Source organism: Giraffa tippelskirchi, chromosome 10 (genome assembly GCF_054371585.1).
Source record: "Giraffa tippelskirchi isolate mGirTip1 chromosome 10, T2T-mGirTip1v1.2.pri, whole genome shotgun sequence".
Taxonomy (NCBI): Eukaryota; Metazoa; Chordata; class Mammalia; order Artiodactyla; family Giraffidae; genus Giraffa; species Giraffa tippelskirchi.
Window position 1 is genome coordinate 82,992,239 of NC_137284.1, and position 17,697 is coordinate 83,009,935.

The 17,697-nt window shown below is 36.3% G+C and overlaps 1 protein-coding gene across 6 annotated transcripts in view; it reads left to right on the forward strand.

The window, feature by feature from the left end:
- Window positions 1-17,697, forward strand: part of SEMA3A (semaphorin 3A) — a 251,443-nt gene that overhangs the window by 69,130 nt on the left and 164,616 nt on the right. For all 6 annotated transcript variants that reach the window (XM_081531719.1, XM_081531720.1, XM_081531724.1 and 3 more), the window contains exon 3: window positions 4,811-4,873. In XM_081531719.1, the coding sequence (XP_081387845.1) occupies window positions 4,811-4,873 (63 nt within the window). The remainder of the gene's footprint in view (window positions 1-4,810; window positions 4,874-17,697) is intronic.

The following is a 17,697-nucleotide window of genomic DNA, read 5'->3' on the forward strand; positions in this document are numbered from 1 at the left end:
CCTTCATGGAAATAAATGCTATTAGAAAGACAATTTATATATTTGCTCTATTGACTTATAGTTATTCTCATTAAATTGCTTTCCAAAAGAGCACTTTCTACCCCAGAATTTATTTATGTTTCATGTTAGATATTTAAGCCATTTTTGTTCACCCTGATCTGTAATAAGTTGAGACTACACACCCCTCTACAATGCAAAAGTAGGAAGTCAAGAGATACCTGGAGTAACAGGCAAATTGGTCTTGGAGCACAAAAGGAGGCAGGGAAAAGGCTAACAGAGTTTTGCCAAAAGAACGCACTGGTCATAGCAAACACCCTCTTCCAACAGCACAAGGGACGACTCTACACAAGGTCAATACCAAAATCAGATTATATTTTTTGCAGCCAAATATGGAGAAGCTCAATACAGTCAGCAAAAACAAGACCAGGAGCTGACTGTGGCTCAGACCATGAACTCCTCATTGCAAAAGTGAAAGTGAAGTGAAAGTGAAAGTTGCTCAGTTGTGTCCAACTCTTTTCGATCCCATGGACTATACAGCCCATAGGATTCTCCAGGCCAGAATAATGGAGTGGGTAGCCTTTCCATTCTCCAGGGGATCTTCCCAACCCAGGGATCGAACCCAGGTCTCCTGCATTGCAGGCGGATTCTTTACCAGTTGAGCCACAATGGAAGGCTTATTGCAAAATCCAGGCTTAAATTGAAGAAAATAGGGAAAACCACAGGAAAAGCAAATGTTTAATTTCACCTAAATCAAATCACTTGTGATTATACAGTGGAGGTAACAAATAGATTCAAGGGATTAGGTCTGATAGATAGAGTGCCTGAAGAACTATGGACAGAGGTTCATGACATTGTACACAAGGCAGTGATCAAGACCATCCCCAAGAAAAAGAAATGTAAAAAGGCAAAATGGCTGTCTGAGGAGGCCTTACAAATAACTGAGAAAAGAAGAGAAGTGAAAGGCAAAGGAGAAAAGGAAAGATATACCCATCTGAATGCAGAGTTCCGAAGAATAGCAAGGAGAGATAGGAAAGCCTTCCTCAGTGATCAAAGGAAAGAAATATAGGAAAGCAATAGAACGGGAAAGACTAGCTGCTGCTGCTGCTAAGTCACTTCAGTCGTGTCCGACTCTGTGCGACCCCATGGACTGTAGCCTACCAGGCTCCTCCATCCATGGGATTTTCCAGGCAAGAGTACTGGAGTGGGGTGTCATTGCCTTCTCCGGGGAAAGACTAGAGATCCCTTCAAAAAATTAGAGATACCAAGGGAACATTTCATGCAAAGATGGGCTCAATAAAGTACAGAAACAGTATGCACCTAACAGAAACAGAAGAGATTGAGAAGAGGTGGCAAGAATACACAGAAGAACTGTACAAAAAAGATCTTAATGACCCAGATAACCATGATGGTGTGATCACTCACCTAGAGCCAGACATCCTGGAATGCGAAGTCAAGTGGGCCTTAGGAAGCATCACTATGGTTCTAGTGGAGGTGATGGAATTCCAGTTGAGCTATTTCAAATCCTAAAAGATGCTGCTGTGAATGTGCAGCTCTCAATATGCCAACAAATTTGGAAACCTCAGCAGTGGCCGCAGGACTGGAAAATGTCAGATTTCATTCCAAACCCAAAGAAAGGCAATGCCAAAGAATATTCAAACTACCGCACAATTGTACTCATCTCACATGCTAGCAAAGTACTGCTCAAAATTCTCCAAGCCAAGCCTGAACAGTATATGAACTATGAAATTCCAGATGTTGAAGCTGGATTTAGAAAAGACAGAGGAACTAGAGATCAAACTGCCAACATCTGTTAGATCATAGAAAAAGCACAAGAGATCCAGAAAAACATTTACTACTTTACTGACTATCCCAAAGCCTTTGACTGTGTGGATCTCAAAAATTGTGAAAAAATTCTTCAAGTGATGGGAATACCAGACCACCTGACCTGCCTCCTGAGAAATATGTATGCAGGTCAAGAAGCAACAGTTAGAACCGGACATGGAACAACAAACTGGTTCCAAATTGGAAGAGGAGTACATCAAGGCTGCATCATATTGTCACCCTGCTTATTTAACCTATAGGTAGAGTACATCATGTGAAACGCCAGGCTGCATGCAGCACAAGCTGGAATCAAGATTGCTGGGAGAAATATCAATAACCTCTGAAACGCTGATGACACCGCCCTTATGCAGACAGGGATGAAGAACTAAAGAGCCTCTTGATGAAAGTGAAAGAGGAGAGTGAAAAATCTGGCTTAAAACTCAACATTCAAAAAACGAAGTTCATGGCAACTGGTCCCATCTCTTCATGGCAAATAGATGGGAAAACAGTGGAAAGAGTGAGAGACTTTATTTTCTTTGGCTCCAAAATCACTGCAGATGGTGACTGCAGCCATGAAATTAAAAGACACTTGCTCCTTGGAAGAAAAGCTATGACCAACCTAGACAGCATATTAAAAAGCAGAGACCTTACTTGGCCAACAAATATATGTCTAGTCAAAGCTATGGATTTTCCATTAGTCATGTATGGATGTGAGAATTGAACCATAAAGAAAGCTGAGTGCAGAAGAATTGATGCTTTTGAAATGTGGTGTTGGAAAAGACTCTTGAGAGTCCCTTGACTGTAAGGAAATCCAACCAGTCAGTTCTAAAAGAAATCCATCCTGAATATTCATTGGAAGGACTGATGCTGAAGCTGAAGCTGCAATACTTTGGCCACCTGATGTGAAGCACAGACTCATTGGAAAAGACCCTGATGCTGGGAAAGATTGAAGGCAGGAGGAGGATGGGATGATAGAGGATGAGATGGTTGGATGGCATCACCGACTCGATGGACATGAGTTTGAGCAAGCTCCAGGAGTTGGTGATGTACAGAGAAGCCTGGCATGTTGCAGTCCATGGGGTCGCAAAGAGTTGGACACAACTTATACTGAACTGAACACACCCCTCTAAATTATAAGAAAATTTAGCATGAATGTTAGCAAGATTACTTTTTTGTTAATATTTGACATAAGAGAAATCTGAAAATGAGTCCTATGTTGTGTCAATGCCATCTATGTAAAACTAGGAAACTGCAAGAAAACAACCTGCCTTTTTGAACTAAAAAAGGTATCTATTTTAATAATACAAGATATTTGCACAATCTGTCTGGAAAGCTGAATATGAACGTCAAATCTTAGCTCTGCTATTTATTATCTCTGTGTTCCAGAGAAAATTTATATTTGGTCTTCCTCCACTGTTAACTTTTAAGGAAGAATAGCTCACTTGGCTTTTCCATATTCAATGAGAAGACAGGGCTGTGGAGCCTGTGGATTGGAGGTGCCCAGCCCTTATTCAGTAATCAGGGTAATGTTAATTGTAAGAATGTAAAGCTTGTTAATTAAAATCATGGTAACTATATTCTTCCTCTGTAAAAAAATTTATGAAGCTCCTTTGTGAAAAATAAAACTTATGGCACAGGTTATATTATAGTACTTTACATACGCAGACATACATGAAAGTATATGGAAAAGAAAGGATTACATAAATTAAGTGCTTCATATGGTAAAAAATACATGCATATTAAAAAATCTTTAGAGTTTTTCATTGTGACATGGACCTGAAATGCACTTGCCATGTCATCATAATTTATTTCAATAAGTCCTAAATTCTTATTTATAAATGCATTGCATTTTGCCTTTATTCCCTAGATTATCACAGCCTTTGCTCAAGTTTATGACCATTTATATCGAATTATCCTAGAGGTTCCCAAATGAATGATAATCATTCATTTTGAGAATAAAAGCTTTCTACCAGACATGAATAACTGCCATCATCTCTGGATTTTTCTTTTACGTATGACCTTTTCCTCCCCTGAAATTAACTGTTGTTACCAGACAAGAGAGAAGAGTTAAAAAAAATTAAAATTGCTCTGCCCAAAAAGATAGGAGTCATTGGAATTGCTCAGGGGAACTGAAAATGTTTATATTAAACTTTAGATGAGGATATTTTAATTAATATTATTGAGGGAAATACATCTACAATCCTTTAAGCCAAGAGTCATGAATTGATTTACCTACCAGTGTCCCTGTATTCAAATCATACAGGAAACTTTGGAAAGATGACAACCAAATACTAGGGATGAACATGCAAACTGTTATTACCCAGTTAGTCTGAGTTTTACCCACAGTGAGGAGGGTGATTTTTTTTTTTAGAGTATCTGTTTCCTCATTTCCTCCTTTATCTCCTGAAAGTATACAGTGATACTCTTCACCTATTTTCCTTTCAAAAAAAAAAAAGAAAAGAAAGATTCCTTTCTAAAGTAGATTTGTCTAACCCTATCAGTTGCTCATTCAAGAATGTCATGCTGAGATCTGACTTATGGAAATGGATCCAGAGCACCTGATGTTTAAATTTCAAAATCAAAATCACCATTTTATGATTAAAAACTGATTCATTGAAAAGAATGTAAGCTGCATTCTATGCCTATTTCTGTCTCTCTTCACTATATTCTCATGTGGTCTCAAGAAGATCTTCCACTCCCAAACTGCCTTGCAGTTCTTTCTATCACACACTGTTTAGATCTATTGACTACATAAATTTCTATGTTGCTCAAATTTCATTTATACAGCAAAACTTAACAGGTAGACAGAGTATATGATTTAAGTTCATGCTAATTATCTGATGCCGCCTTAAAGTCTACATTCAAGGTTTCTCACCACATAGTGCTTTCTGGAACTTTCTTTGTCTCAGTTGCCCTACTTGATCTAACAGATGTTAGATCTCTTAGAAAACTTAATTGGCAGAAAATAATGTTTCTTCTCTGCCCTTAGATTGTGTGGCCAGTATCTTACACCAGAAGAGATGAATGCAAGTGGGCTGGAAAAGATATTTTGGTAAGTATCAATCTAGTAAGTTATTTTAGTAATTGCATAAGGAATTTATTATTCTAGTGTCATTTTGCTCATTGTTATATGAAACATCATGCTTTGTGGACTTAATCACTCTTTCAAAACAAATTAATGATACATAATTTTGAATATTGGCATTTTTATGTAAAAAGTTGAAAGTTTAATGCAAAACAAGTGGGTAAAATTGACAATATATCTAAATAAAGCAAAAATGTCTTCCTTTTGATGATTTATATATGCAAAAGGTAATTAGCAAAATGCATTTTTTAGTGTATATACTTATACGCAATGAACCAACTTATTTGTACAGACTGGTTTTCATATGTTAATTCTACTTAATTCCTTTTGAATGAATTGAAATTTTTCTTCTTCTGAATCACCATGATTAGATTACATCTTTCCATTTCATTTGATTTTTTTTTCTTTCTTTTCCTCTCCCCTGCTTTCCTTTCTTCCTTATGTTTCTCTTCTCCTTTCTCCCTTATAACTTTCATCTTTCCTTTCCTCCTTACTTCCTACTTTTCCTGTACTCATTCCTTAAGTTAATATGAATTGGGAAATGACTATGTAATAGACATTGTATTTGGTACTCCGGACAAAAGATGAATGAATGGTAAGCAATTCCTACAATGATTTTACCACTCTTAATAGGTAGAGGCCATTTTTCCTGAGGTAAACATTGTCAGTGAGCCACAGGTTTGAAGCATAGCCATGTATCTGCACAGATCATGAAAGACAGTTATAATCATTTAAATCAATGCATTAAAATGAATTCAGAATTTTCAATATGATTTTATTTTTTTATGTTTTATCAGATAATTTTGGATCCTAAACAAAAGGAAATAAGTTTAAATGTTTTGTCTCTGGATTAGCATTTAGAAGAAATTTATCCTAAGTGCATAAGTCATAAATCAACTTGTATGTATGTATGTATAGATAGATAGATAGATATTTTCAAGGGACAATCTGATTGATTGGTAGCAGCTTTCTAAGATGTATGTATTTAGAATGATTTGAAGTGAAATGAGTTCATGGAAAAGGATGGCAGCAGTGTTGGCTACCAGTGAAAGCAGGTGAAGGTGCACAGAGAACCTTCCACCCATGATTAAGACATATGAGCAAACATGGGAAATTTATCCTTAAAAATTTCAGTTTAGGGACACATAGTTTTTTGAGATAAGAGCTCACTGTGTCCTTCTTTGTCTGGCAAAGCAATAAAGCTATCCTTTTCTACTTTCAGTTCAGTTCAGTTCAGTCGCTCAGTCATGTCCGACTCTTTGCGACCCCATGAATCGCAGCACACCAGGCCTCCCTGTCCATCACCAACTCCCGGAGTTTACCCAAACCCATGTCCATCGAGTCGGTGATGCCATCCAACCATCTCATCCTCTGTCGTCCCCTTCTCCTCCTGCCCCCAATCCTTCCCAGCATTAGGGTCTTTTCCAATGAGTCAACTCTTTGCATGAGGTGGCCAAAGTATTGGAGTTTCAGCTTCAACATCAGTCCTTCCAATAAACACCCAGGACTGATCTCCTTTAGGATGGACTGGTTGGATCTCCTTGCAGTCCAAGGGACTCTCAAGAGTCTTCTCCAACACCACAGTTCAAAAGCATCAATTCTTCGGCGCTCAGCTTTCTTCACCGTCCAACTCTCACATCCATACATGACCACTGGAAAAACCATAGCCTTGACTAGACAGACCTTTGTTGGCAAAGTACTGTCTCTGCTTTTAAATATGCTATCTAGGTTGGCCATAACCTTCCTTCCAAGGAGTAAGTGTCTTTTAATTTCATGGCTGCAATCACCATCAGCAGTGATTTTGGAGCCCAAAATTAAAGTCTGACACTGTTTCCACTGTTTCCCCATCTATTTCCCCCACCTCCAAAAACAAATTCCATTTTAAATATAGAGATTGTAACTCACATTACACCTTCATAAACATAAACATTTTTCTGATTATGTGAAAGTACACAAAAAATTCTGTTCTATCAAACTTTATACTCTCCTAAATTAATAAACTGTGGAAAATTCTGAAAGAGATGGGAATAACAGACCATCTGACCTGTCTCTTGAGAAACCTGCATGCAGGTCAGGAAGCAACAGTTAGAACTGGACATGAAACAACAGACTGGTTCCAAATAGGAAAAGGAGTACGTCAAGGCTGTATATTGTCACCCTGCTTATTTAACTTATATGCAGAGTACATCATGAGAAATGCTGGGCTGGAAGAAACACAAGCTGGAATCAAGATTGCCGGGAGAAATATCAATAACCTCAGATATGCGGATGACACCACCCTTAGGGCAGGGAGTGAAGAAGAACTAAAGAGCCTCTTGAGGAAGGTGAAGGAGGAGAGTGAAAAAGTTGGCTTAAAGCTCAACGTTCAGAAAACTATGATCATGGCGTCTGGTCCCATCACTCCATGGGAAATAGATGGGGAAACAGTGGAAACAGTGTCAGACTTTATTTTTTTGGGCTCCAGAATCACTGCTGATGGTGACTGCAGCTGTGAAATTAAAAGATGCTTACTCCTTGGAAGGAAGGTTATGGCCAACCTAGATAGCATATTTAAAAGCAGAGACATTACTTTGCTAACAAAAGTCCGTCTAGTCAAGGCTATGGTTTTTCCAGTGGTCATGTATGGATATGAGAGTTGGATGGTGAAGAAAGCTGAGCGCCGCAGAATTGATGCTTTTGAACTGTGGTGTTGGAGAAGACTCTTGAGAGTCCCTTGGACTGCAAGGAGATCCAATCAATCCATCCTAAAAGAGATCAATCCTGGGTGTTCATTGGAAGGTCTGATGTTGAAGCTGAAACTCCAATACTTTGGCCACCTCATGCGAAGAGTTGACTCATTGGAAAAGACCCTAATGCTGGGTAGGATTGGGGGCGGGAGGAGAAGGGGACAACAGAGGATGAGATGGTTTGAAGGGGACGACAGAGGATGAGATGGTTTGATGGCATCACTGACTCGATGAACATGGGTTTGGTTAGACTCCGGGAGTTGGTGATGGACAGAGAGGCCTGGCGTGCTGCAATTCATGGGGTTGCAAAGAGTCGGACACGACTGAGCGACTGAACTGAACTGAAATTAATACATAGGATGATTGAAAAGAGTAATTGAAAAATTAAGTAAAACTTCAAAAAAGACATGAATTTTATGTTGATTCCCACTGACTCATTAATTTTACTTGAGCAAGTACCTTATTAATTTTACTTGAGCAAGTACCTTAACTGGTGGAGTGGCTTTATAGTATCTTATCTGTTAAAAGGGACAGTACATATTTTGCAATTATGAGTTTAATGGTTTTTGTGAAAATTGTTTATAAGATAATACTGCATAAGTGTGGGCAAAATATATGACTGAATAAGTAAATATTTATTAATATCAAAATGCTGCATTAATACTAACAAATTTGAAAGATTATAATGTAATAATAACTAAGAATGGAGAGAAATGGAGATTTTACCTGTATACAGTTGTCACTTTTAAAAACACATTTTTTTCTCTATTAAAATATAACAGGCAAAGACATAGGCATTTAAAATTATTGAGAATCCCTCTGTGCCAGGTACTATGATAATTTAAATAGTATTTTAAGTGTAGTTTTTTAATAATAAATTTACCAAATGGGTATCATTACCACCATTTTCTTAATCAGGAAATATAATGATTCAGAATATTCATTCAAAATGTTCTCATTCAAAAATTTTGAAACATTTTGAGTGCACTACTCAAAGCTGAGATAAAAAATTTGTTTCTCTACTGATGTTTTTGGTGTTGTGTGGCATATATGGATTTGAATTTGTGCATTAACACACAGATAATGAACAATAGAGATTGAAAGAAATATCTTACATATTCTGGTCTTTTTAAGGGTGTCTTTGTGTGTGTGCTCAGTCACTCAGTCATGTCCAATTTTGTGACCCCACGGACTGCAGCCTGCCCGGCTACTCTGCCCATGGAATTTTTCCGGCAAAGAATACCGGAGTGGGTTGCCGTTTTCTCCTCTAGGGGGTCTTGGTGTGGACATAATAATAACCCGCTCATAACATTTTTGTAAGACTCAATCACAAATGAAATTATTGCCTAGACTGTAATGCATGATACAAATATTAACTATTATTAGTGTATGTAATAGAGTTGCATAGACAATTACTAAGTGAAAACATTGTTAATGAAATATGTTTTGGTCCTCGCTAATGATCACGATCACTGTAGTGTGGCACTGTTCTGAATTCAGTAACTTTTGAAAATTGAAGATAATAACCATACTTAACTGACAGATTATCTGGATTTTATAAAATGCACTGGGCCAAGTACTAACCGTATCTGATCCAATGATTAAATTAGCTCATTCAGTTGCTAAGATAGCAGATATTCCTTTTTGTCTGTGGTTTCCAAAATTCATCTCAGTCCATTTCCCTTATCTTTCATGCCTCTGGCCTTGCCTCATCTCCCCTCTCCCAAGCTCTCATCTCCTTCCCTGGTCTCCCACTCCTACTCCTCAATCATTACCAAACACTGAGGGATTCTGGTGTTAGCCCAGACACAATTAGATCAGCTGTTGCAGTAAAGTCAGGATCCCCACATTTCAAAGGAATAACCTTAATCATGACCTCAGCAGTTTCCTCTCCAAGACAAGCAACTTTATTATATTTTCCAGGCTTGCTGAATATGCTTATGGTCTCTATAGGAGTAAATTAAAAGGAGCTAAAACATATGGTGTCTCTGAAGTCTGATACAGGGTATTAATGGCACCTGATTATTTCGTAACACTTTGTAATAAGGATTCTGAAAACTTGTTAATTATGTCTCATACATTATGGTAGAGATAGATAATTGTGTATTCATTGAGAGATATAAACTTTTGAAAGGTTATTGGTATAGCAGTATTAGTCATACAAATCTTAAGTCAGATAATTAATATAACCTGATAAAATGCACATGCTTTTGTTTTTCCTCTACATTCTGCATCAAATCAGTTCAGGCACTGTGGATTTTTATTTTTCTTTTTTAATACTTAATTAAAGGAGAACAAAGCAATTTTCATGTATTTTAGTTCAAGGAAAAATGTATTTTTTCCTTTAGCTCTTAACCAAACACTACAGTATATTTAAATAATGAAATATATTTCATACTATTTTTCTTGTAACCCATCTCATTCCTTTAGTATTGTTTTTAATTGACCTATTATTAAAAATACATTTTGGACATTTGGAATGAATTTTATTAAAATTAATTTTACTTTTCAGGTGACCTTATTTATGTACCTCAATTACATAACTATTTAAATAGGATACATGGCATTTATCATTTTGGGACTTTAATATACAGGTGCGTTTTTTTTTCATTTCTGTCTTAAGTATCATTTTAGAAAATAGCAAATAGTTGACTTATTGGTATTGTAGCATTTCTTCCTTGATAAGCATAAAAAAATAGCATCAGTATCTTTACCAAAATTTTCTTAGCCACTTATATTGTTTTTTGTTTTTTAATTTTCATTCAGCATCATACCTGTGCAGTGATACACAGACAGTTTGAAGGAAATTCTAGGTTCTGTCTTGAGTAAATAATAGTCAGCTATGACTGATAGACAATAATTCCTTTTAAAGACCTCTTGTAATTCTGAAAACCACATGAAGGAGGCTTGAGTGATTTTTGCAGCCATTAGGACTGACTCCAAGATACAATTGTAACCAAAATAGGAATTGACCTGAACATTTATAGAAAGATAAACTAACCACCCTCTTGAGTGCTCTCCATGGTTTCTAGAACCTAAGTTTACCCTTTTCCCACTGGTTTTAGTATTTTCTCTAAAAGTCCTCTGGAAATAAAGCTTCTTTAAACAAAACATCCTGGAGGAAATGCTATCTTCTTAGTATTAGATTCCGATGCAAGACTACAATAGGAAAAGCAAGACAAAGACACTGGTTAATTTTATGTATTTTGAAAGGTCATTCTTAAGTCTGTTTAAGGTGGTTTACATGGCACAACCACCTGGGAAATCAGGATATGCCACTTGATTAAACCTACATAGTTCCTGTGTCAGTGATGGTAGCATTGTTAAGAAAGTTGAAACCTTTCTCCATTCCCCTGGGAAGCTGGAAAGATACAAACCATTGTTTCTCACGGCTCAATTTTGCAATGCAATGTATATATTAAGTCAGTAGTTCGGATTTGAGCAGCTAATTCACAAAAAAACCAACTTTGTGATAAGAGGGAATCTCCAGACTAAGACAGTTACAGTCTCTCTCTTTCTCCATGTATACAAAGATAGACAAAGAGAGAAGGAGAAAATAAAAATGTGCTGTAGGCTGCTGTTAATTGCATTTCTAACAATAACATTAATTTAAATATATTTTTCCAGAAGTGAATATGCAGGATATATATACTACTATGCCTTCTCTTCTTGGTGTTGTCAGTTCTAAATATTTACACTGTTATTGTATATTTGTATTAGAAGAGTGAAATGTCCATGAACCTTTTCTATTATCGTCACTTGAGAGTTGTAATTTGAAAAAAAATTACATATATGTAATATTATTGTACAGATACCCTCAATAAGGACGTAAATGCAATCCAGATATCTCTATTGTCACTTCTATTAGCCGCCTTTACTATTATTTTAGGTATTTTCCTGGTGCTTAAAATCCACTTTGTATTCACAATAACATTTCTATTGAAGGATTAACTTCCTTGACCCTGTTTTGCAAATGAAAAAGGAATACATGCTAAGCTGGAAAAAGAATCTGTTTTGAATCAATAGCTCTCTGAATCTTCTTTGTTTATCCTACTAAACCATCTCTCTTTGTACTAAGCTTCAGTAAAACCAAATGGCAACCTTATGACTATTAGAAATATTTTGAACATCTTTGGAAGCCAAAATTTCAGCCATCTGAGATGAACAAAAAAATAACAGATTCTCCAAACATCGCTGTTGTTGGATACATTTCAAAGTTCAGTATCATGAACCTGAATTTGGGGGCATTTTTGCAACTCTTGAGAGACTTATTTTTATATTCTTGTCCTTGGTTGTTATTCATTTTTCACATATGATACATTATAGCTTGTCTATCAAATTTATCATGACTTAAATTGCAGGACCTCAACAGCACTAAGTTTTGCCAAGTGCATGCAACTGAGAATTTGAAGCTACCCATTCATCTTAAGTTCTGTACAACTAAATGCAACTTAGTCCTTGAATTTCACTTACTTTTTCTAAGGTCAAAGCTGATATCAACTTTACTTTTTAAATTTTATTTTAGGGACTTCAAGGTATGTTAAAACTTTAAATGGATAGTTAGAATTACCTTCTAATTCTGTAAAAATCATAAGATTTCACTAAGTCTCAAAACCATGATGTGTAATTGTTTGGAGATCGTTTTTTTGGATCTCTCACATGCTGAACATTGGAAGAATGGAAGAATTCTTGAGCAAAAGGCTAATTTTCAAATAACCTTGAAGTAGAGATAGTGTATCCCTTAGAGCAAAGGGCAGTTATGCTTATCTGCAAGTACAGTGAACATAACCTCTTTCTCAAAATGTAATGACCAGCATGCTTATGCCTGCTATAAAGTGTTGAGGTTGCCTCAACCAAGAGCTCCTCTGCTGCAATGCATCTCGCTGCACGCGCAGGTCTCACCCGGCCCTCTTCTCACTGCACGGTGGGAATTGGAGCTTGGGGAACTGACATGAGAAATGCTGACTCTGACTAATGCTATTCCTGTCAATAATAAAGTTTTTCATATCTGATTCAGGAGCTGTATAACTTTTGTCGGCATCTGTAAAACTGCCATGATAGCTTGTTATCTTTTCAGTAGAGTGGAATCATAGACCCTTTACTGTTCCTGATAGTATTGATTATAAATTTTTGTGGGCACCCTAGATGGCCTCACATGAAAGACTTTGATCAGTTTATTAGTTTTAGATATGATTCCATAATGAAATTTGATGACAGATGAGGTATACAGACAACTGATTGCTTATGAAAGCAAATGAAAAACTTCTTTTTATTAAATGCCACAGAAATAAGCATAGATTTTTGTGTGCATGCATGTGTGTACATTTATTTCTGTTTGGAGGTAAATATCAGATAAACTGATAGTTCAAATTCTTTATTCAAAGAATAGTGGAAATAATGATAGCTAACATCAATTGTAGCTTACTATATATACTAGGTATTGTTCTATATACATTTACTTTATTAACTCATTTATGTAACTCATATTTGGTTATAAGATAAGCATTTTCTTTCAAAGAATGTAGTTCTGTCTTACCTAAGTAGACACAGCACAATTCTGCCACAACCATTCACAAACAGTTGCTATATTTGCTGTTTCACTGTGACACTGGTTCATAACATCTACCTCTTTGATAAAATGTTTATAAATTTATAATTTATCATCCTTACTCTTGGAGAACTAGAATTTCATGAAAATTCTAATGAACAACATTATATCATCATTTAACAAGATTGGACTCAGATTAATAGTCAAAACAAATTTTAAAGTCCACCTTCCATTTGTACCATTTATGGTCTTAATCATTTTTAACTCTGCTTATAGAGGTGAGCAATTCATTACAGCCTTCTTGCCTGCATCATGTCACCATGTGTGGAATGTTCTGAGAGTTTTAAGCAGACATGAAAATAATATAACTAATAAATAGATGGTTCATTATTTAAAAAATAAGATGAGTTTTCCTTCAATTAATAAGTGCTAGGCAAGAATGCACAAAAGAACTATACAAAAAATGGTCTTAAAGACCCGGATATAACCATGATAGTGTAGTCACTCATCCAGAGCCAGAAATGCTGGAGTGTAAAGTCAAGTGGGCCTTAGGAAGCATTACTGCAAATAAAGCTAGAGGAGGTAATGGAATTTCAGCTGAGCTATTTCAAATCCTAAAAGATGATGCTATTAAAGTGCTGCACTCAGTGTGTCAGCAAATTTGGAAAACTCAGCAGTGGCCACAGGATTGGAAAAGGTCAGTGTTCATTCCAGTCCTAAATAAGGGCAATGCCAAAGAATGTTCAAACTCCTACACAGTTGTGCACATTTCACATGCTAGCAAGGTAATGTTCAAAATCCTTCAAGTTAAGCTTCAATAATATGTAAACTAAGAACTTCCAGATGTATAAGCTGGATTTAGAAAAGACAGAGGACCAGAGATCAAATTACCATCATCCATTGGATCATAGAAAAAGCAAGGGGATTCCAGAAAAACATCTATTTCTGCTTTGTTGACTACGCTAAAGCCTTTGACTTTGTGGATCACAACAAACTGTGGAATATTCTTAAAGAGATGGGATTACTAGACCACCTTAAATGTCTGTTGTTAATCTGTACACCAATCAAGAAACAACAATTAGAACTGGACATGGAACAATGGACTAGTTCCAAATTGGAAAGGAGTACAACAAAGCTGTATATTGTCACCCTGCTTATTTAACTCATCCCCACTCCAGTACTCTTGCCTGGAAAATCCCATGGACGGAGGAGCCTGGTAGGCTTCAGTCCATGGGGTCGCTAAGAGTCAGACACAACTGAGCGACTTCACTTTCACTTTTCACTTTCATGCATTGGAGAAGGAAATGGCAACCCACTCCAGTGTTCTTGCCTGGAGAATCCCAGGGACGGTGGAGCCTCGCGGGCTGCCGTCTATGGGATCGCACAGAGTCAGACATGACTGAAGCGACTTAGCATCAGCAGCAGCAGTGTACATCCTGCAAAATGTCAGGCTAGATGATTCACAAGCTGGAATCAAGATTGTCAGGAGAAATATCAACAACCTCAGATATGGAAGCAGTTCAGTTCAGATCAGTCGCTCAGTCATGTCTGACTCTTTGTGACCCCATGGACTACAGCAAGCCAGGCTTCCCTGTCCTTCACCAACTCCCAGAGCTTGCTCAAACTCATGTCCATCGAGTCAGTGATGCCATCCAACCATCTCATCCTCTGTCATCCCCTTCTCCTGCCTTCAATCTTTCCCAGAATCAGGGTCTTTTTCAATACTTGGCATCAGGTGGCCAAACTATTGGAGTTTCAGCTTCAGCATCAGTCCTTCCAATGAATATTCAGGACTGATTTCATTTAGGATGGACTGGTTGGGTCTCCTTGCAGTCCAAGAGACTCTCAAGAGACTTCTCCAACACCACAGTTCAAAAGCATGAATTCTTCAGTACTCAGCTTTCTTTATAGTCCAGCTCTGAATACCATACCTGACTACTGGAAAAACCATAGCTTTGACTAGCCAGACCTTTGTCAGCAAAGTAATGTCTCTGGTTTTTAATATGCTGTCTAGGTTGGTCATAGCTTTTCTTTCAAGGAGCAAGTGTCTTTTAATTTCATGGCTCCAGTGATAACCACACTAAAGGCAGAGAGTGATGGGGAACTTAAGAGCCTCTTAATGAAAGTGAAAGAGGAGAGTGAAAAAGCTGGCTTATAATTCCACATTCAAAAAAACATGATCATAGCTCCAGTCCCATCACTTCATGGCAAGTAGAAGAGGAAAAAGTGGAATCAATGACAGATTTTATTTTCTTGGGCTCCAAAATCAACGAAGATGATTAGTGCAGCCATGAAATTAAAAGACACTTGCTCCTTCAAGGAAAGCTATGACAAACCGAGGCAGTGTATTCAAAAGCAGAGACATCAGTTTGCCGACAAAGGTCAATATAGTTAAATCTGTTTTTTCCGGTAGTCATGTGCAAATGTGAGTTGGACCATAAAGAAGGCTGAGCACCGAAGAAGTGATGCTTTCAAACTGTGGTGCCGGAAGATACTCTTGAGAATCTCTTGGAGTGTGAGGAGATCAAACCAGTCAATCCTAAAGAAAAACAACTCTGAATTTTCATTGGATGGACTGATGCTAATGCTGAAACTGAAGCTCCAGTACTTTGGCCACCTGATATGAAGATTCAGCTTACTGGAAATAACCCTGATGCTGGGAAAGATTGAGGGCAGGAGGAGACGGGGACGACAGAGGATGAGATGGCTGGATGGCATCACTGACTCAATGGAGATGAGTTAGAGTCAACTCTGGGAGATAGTGGAGTATAATATGTAGCCTGGCTTGCTACAGTCCCTGGTGTTTCAAAGAGTTTAACATGACTTAGCAACTGAACTATGATAACAACAGACATCATACTATGTACTTTGCACAGATATGTTATTAATACCATTTTGACTTGGGGAGACTGAAGCTCAGAAATCCCAAGTAACTCTCTTATAATCACACAGGGAATATGATGCTTTATTAATTCTAATCCATGACTGATAAAGCATCAGATAAGTATAGGTAACTACTTCCGTGGTGTGTCTATTTTATCATTTTGATGATAATTAGTTTTATTCTATATGTTTTTCTCAAATTCTTTGAGTACCTTCAAATGTAAATACATGCTCAAGAATAATTAACCATTTTCATTAAATAATAAATATAAGCAGATTTTAAATTCTAAAGTTTAAAATATTTAATTTTATTCAGAAATAATTTCTGAAGTTAATATATACATAATATATATGCCTATATATGTGTGTATGTCCATTTATTATAAACATGGATATGTTATAAATGGATAAAGAGTTATAAATGGTTAAAGAGGTTCCATTTGTTATAATATAAAGATAATATTTTATATTATGAATTATATAATAGCATTTAATATTTTGCGTATTAAAGACTCCAACTGAATTTTTTTACTTTTGATATTAGATAAGGCAGAGGGTAGAAAAGAGGTGTATATATGAATTATAAAAAAGCATTCCTTTATAATCTGACTTTCATTTTTGTGTCTCCTTCCTTAAAGCTACATCTCATATGTATTAAAGAAGCAATTAATCTCTCTTATTTGAGTGTTAAAGTCATGATAAATGCATATGTGTTAGAATTAATATGCCAACTAATTGTATCTACAGTAAATCTCTTTGGATTTTAACTCTACCTGCTTGGTGTAAATCATTGACTCAATTCCTTTAAGGCATGAGCACTAAGTAGTCAAGAACCTTGCATAAAATTAGAAAAAACAGAATACCATTATTGAAATCAGAGTAAGGTTTTTGACTAAATATTTCTCCTGGTTTGGCAGGAAAACATAGTCAGGTCAGTTTCATATTCGTTTTGTGAATTCATTTGAATATGAGATGGCAAATGGTTATGCTAAATACATATTATATAGACCATCCATAATCATATCTCCAATGAGTGGTACAAATGTAAATAATTAGATCAGTATTACAATGTAAAATGCAATGTAAGCCAGAAGTATGTATTAATCAGCTTCTCTGGTCCACATGACATTTCAAAGTGAAATTGCTCAAAACTCCTTTAAATAGAAGAGAATCACATTGGCTGACTTTTGTTCCTGCTTTTGTCTGTAATGACTGTATGTATACTTTTGACCAATTTTGAAGGTTTTGAGTAATTTGAAATAAAAATGTTTATGGAATCTTAGATCAATATTTCTAGAACTTCAAAACAAATAGTCAAAGCAGAGGTTAAAAAAAAAAACCAGTCAAATGGGATACTTAATTGAAATGAGCATCTAGGTAAAATGTTTTGGTGTCCTTGGTTAGGAGTCCTCATTTAGTCTATTACATCATTCAAACCAAGTTAAAATTTCTGTCATAGATTTGAAGATGATATAGTTAAATTAACATGAATAGACTAATGTAGCTTAATAACTAGCCATGAAATAATGCCAACTTTGTTGTGCTAGTTGAATCTGTATTTTTAAAAAACAAAGAAAACAGAAAAATTCTGCAAAGTGATTATCCTTCAATAAAAAATAAATGAATTAAATTTT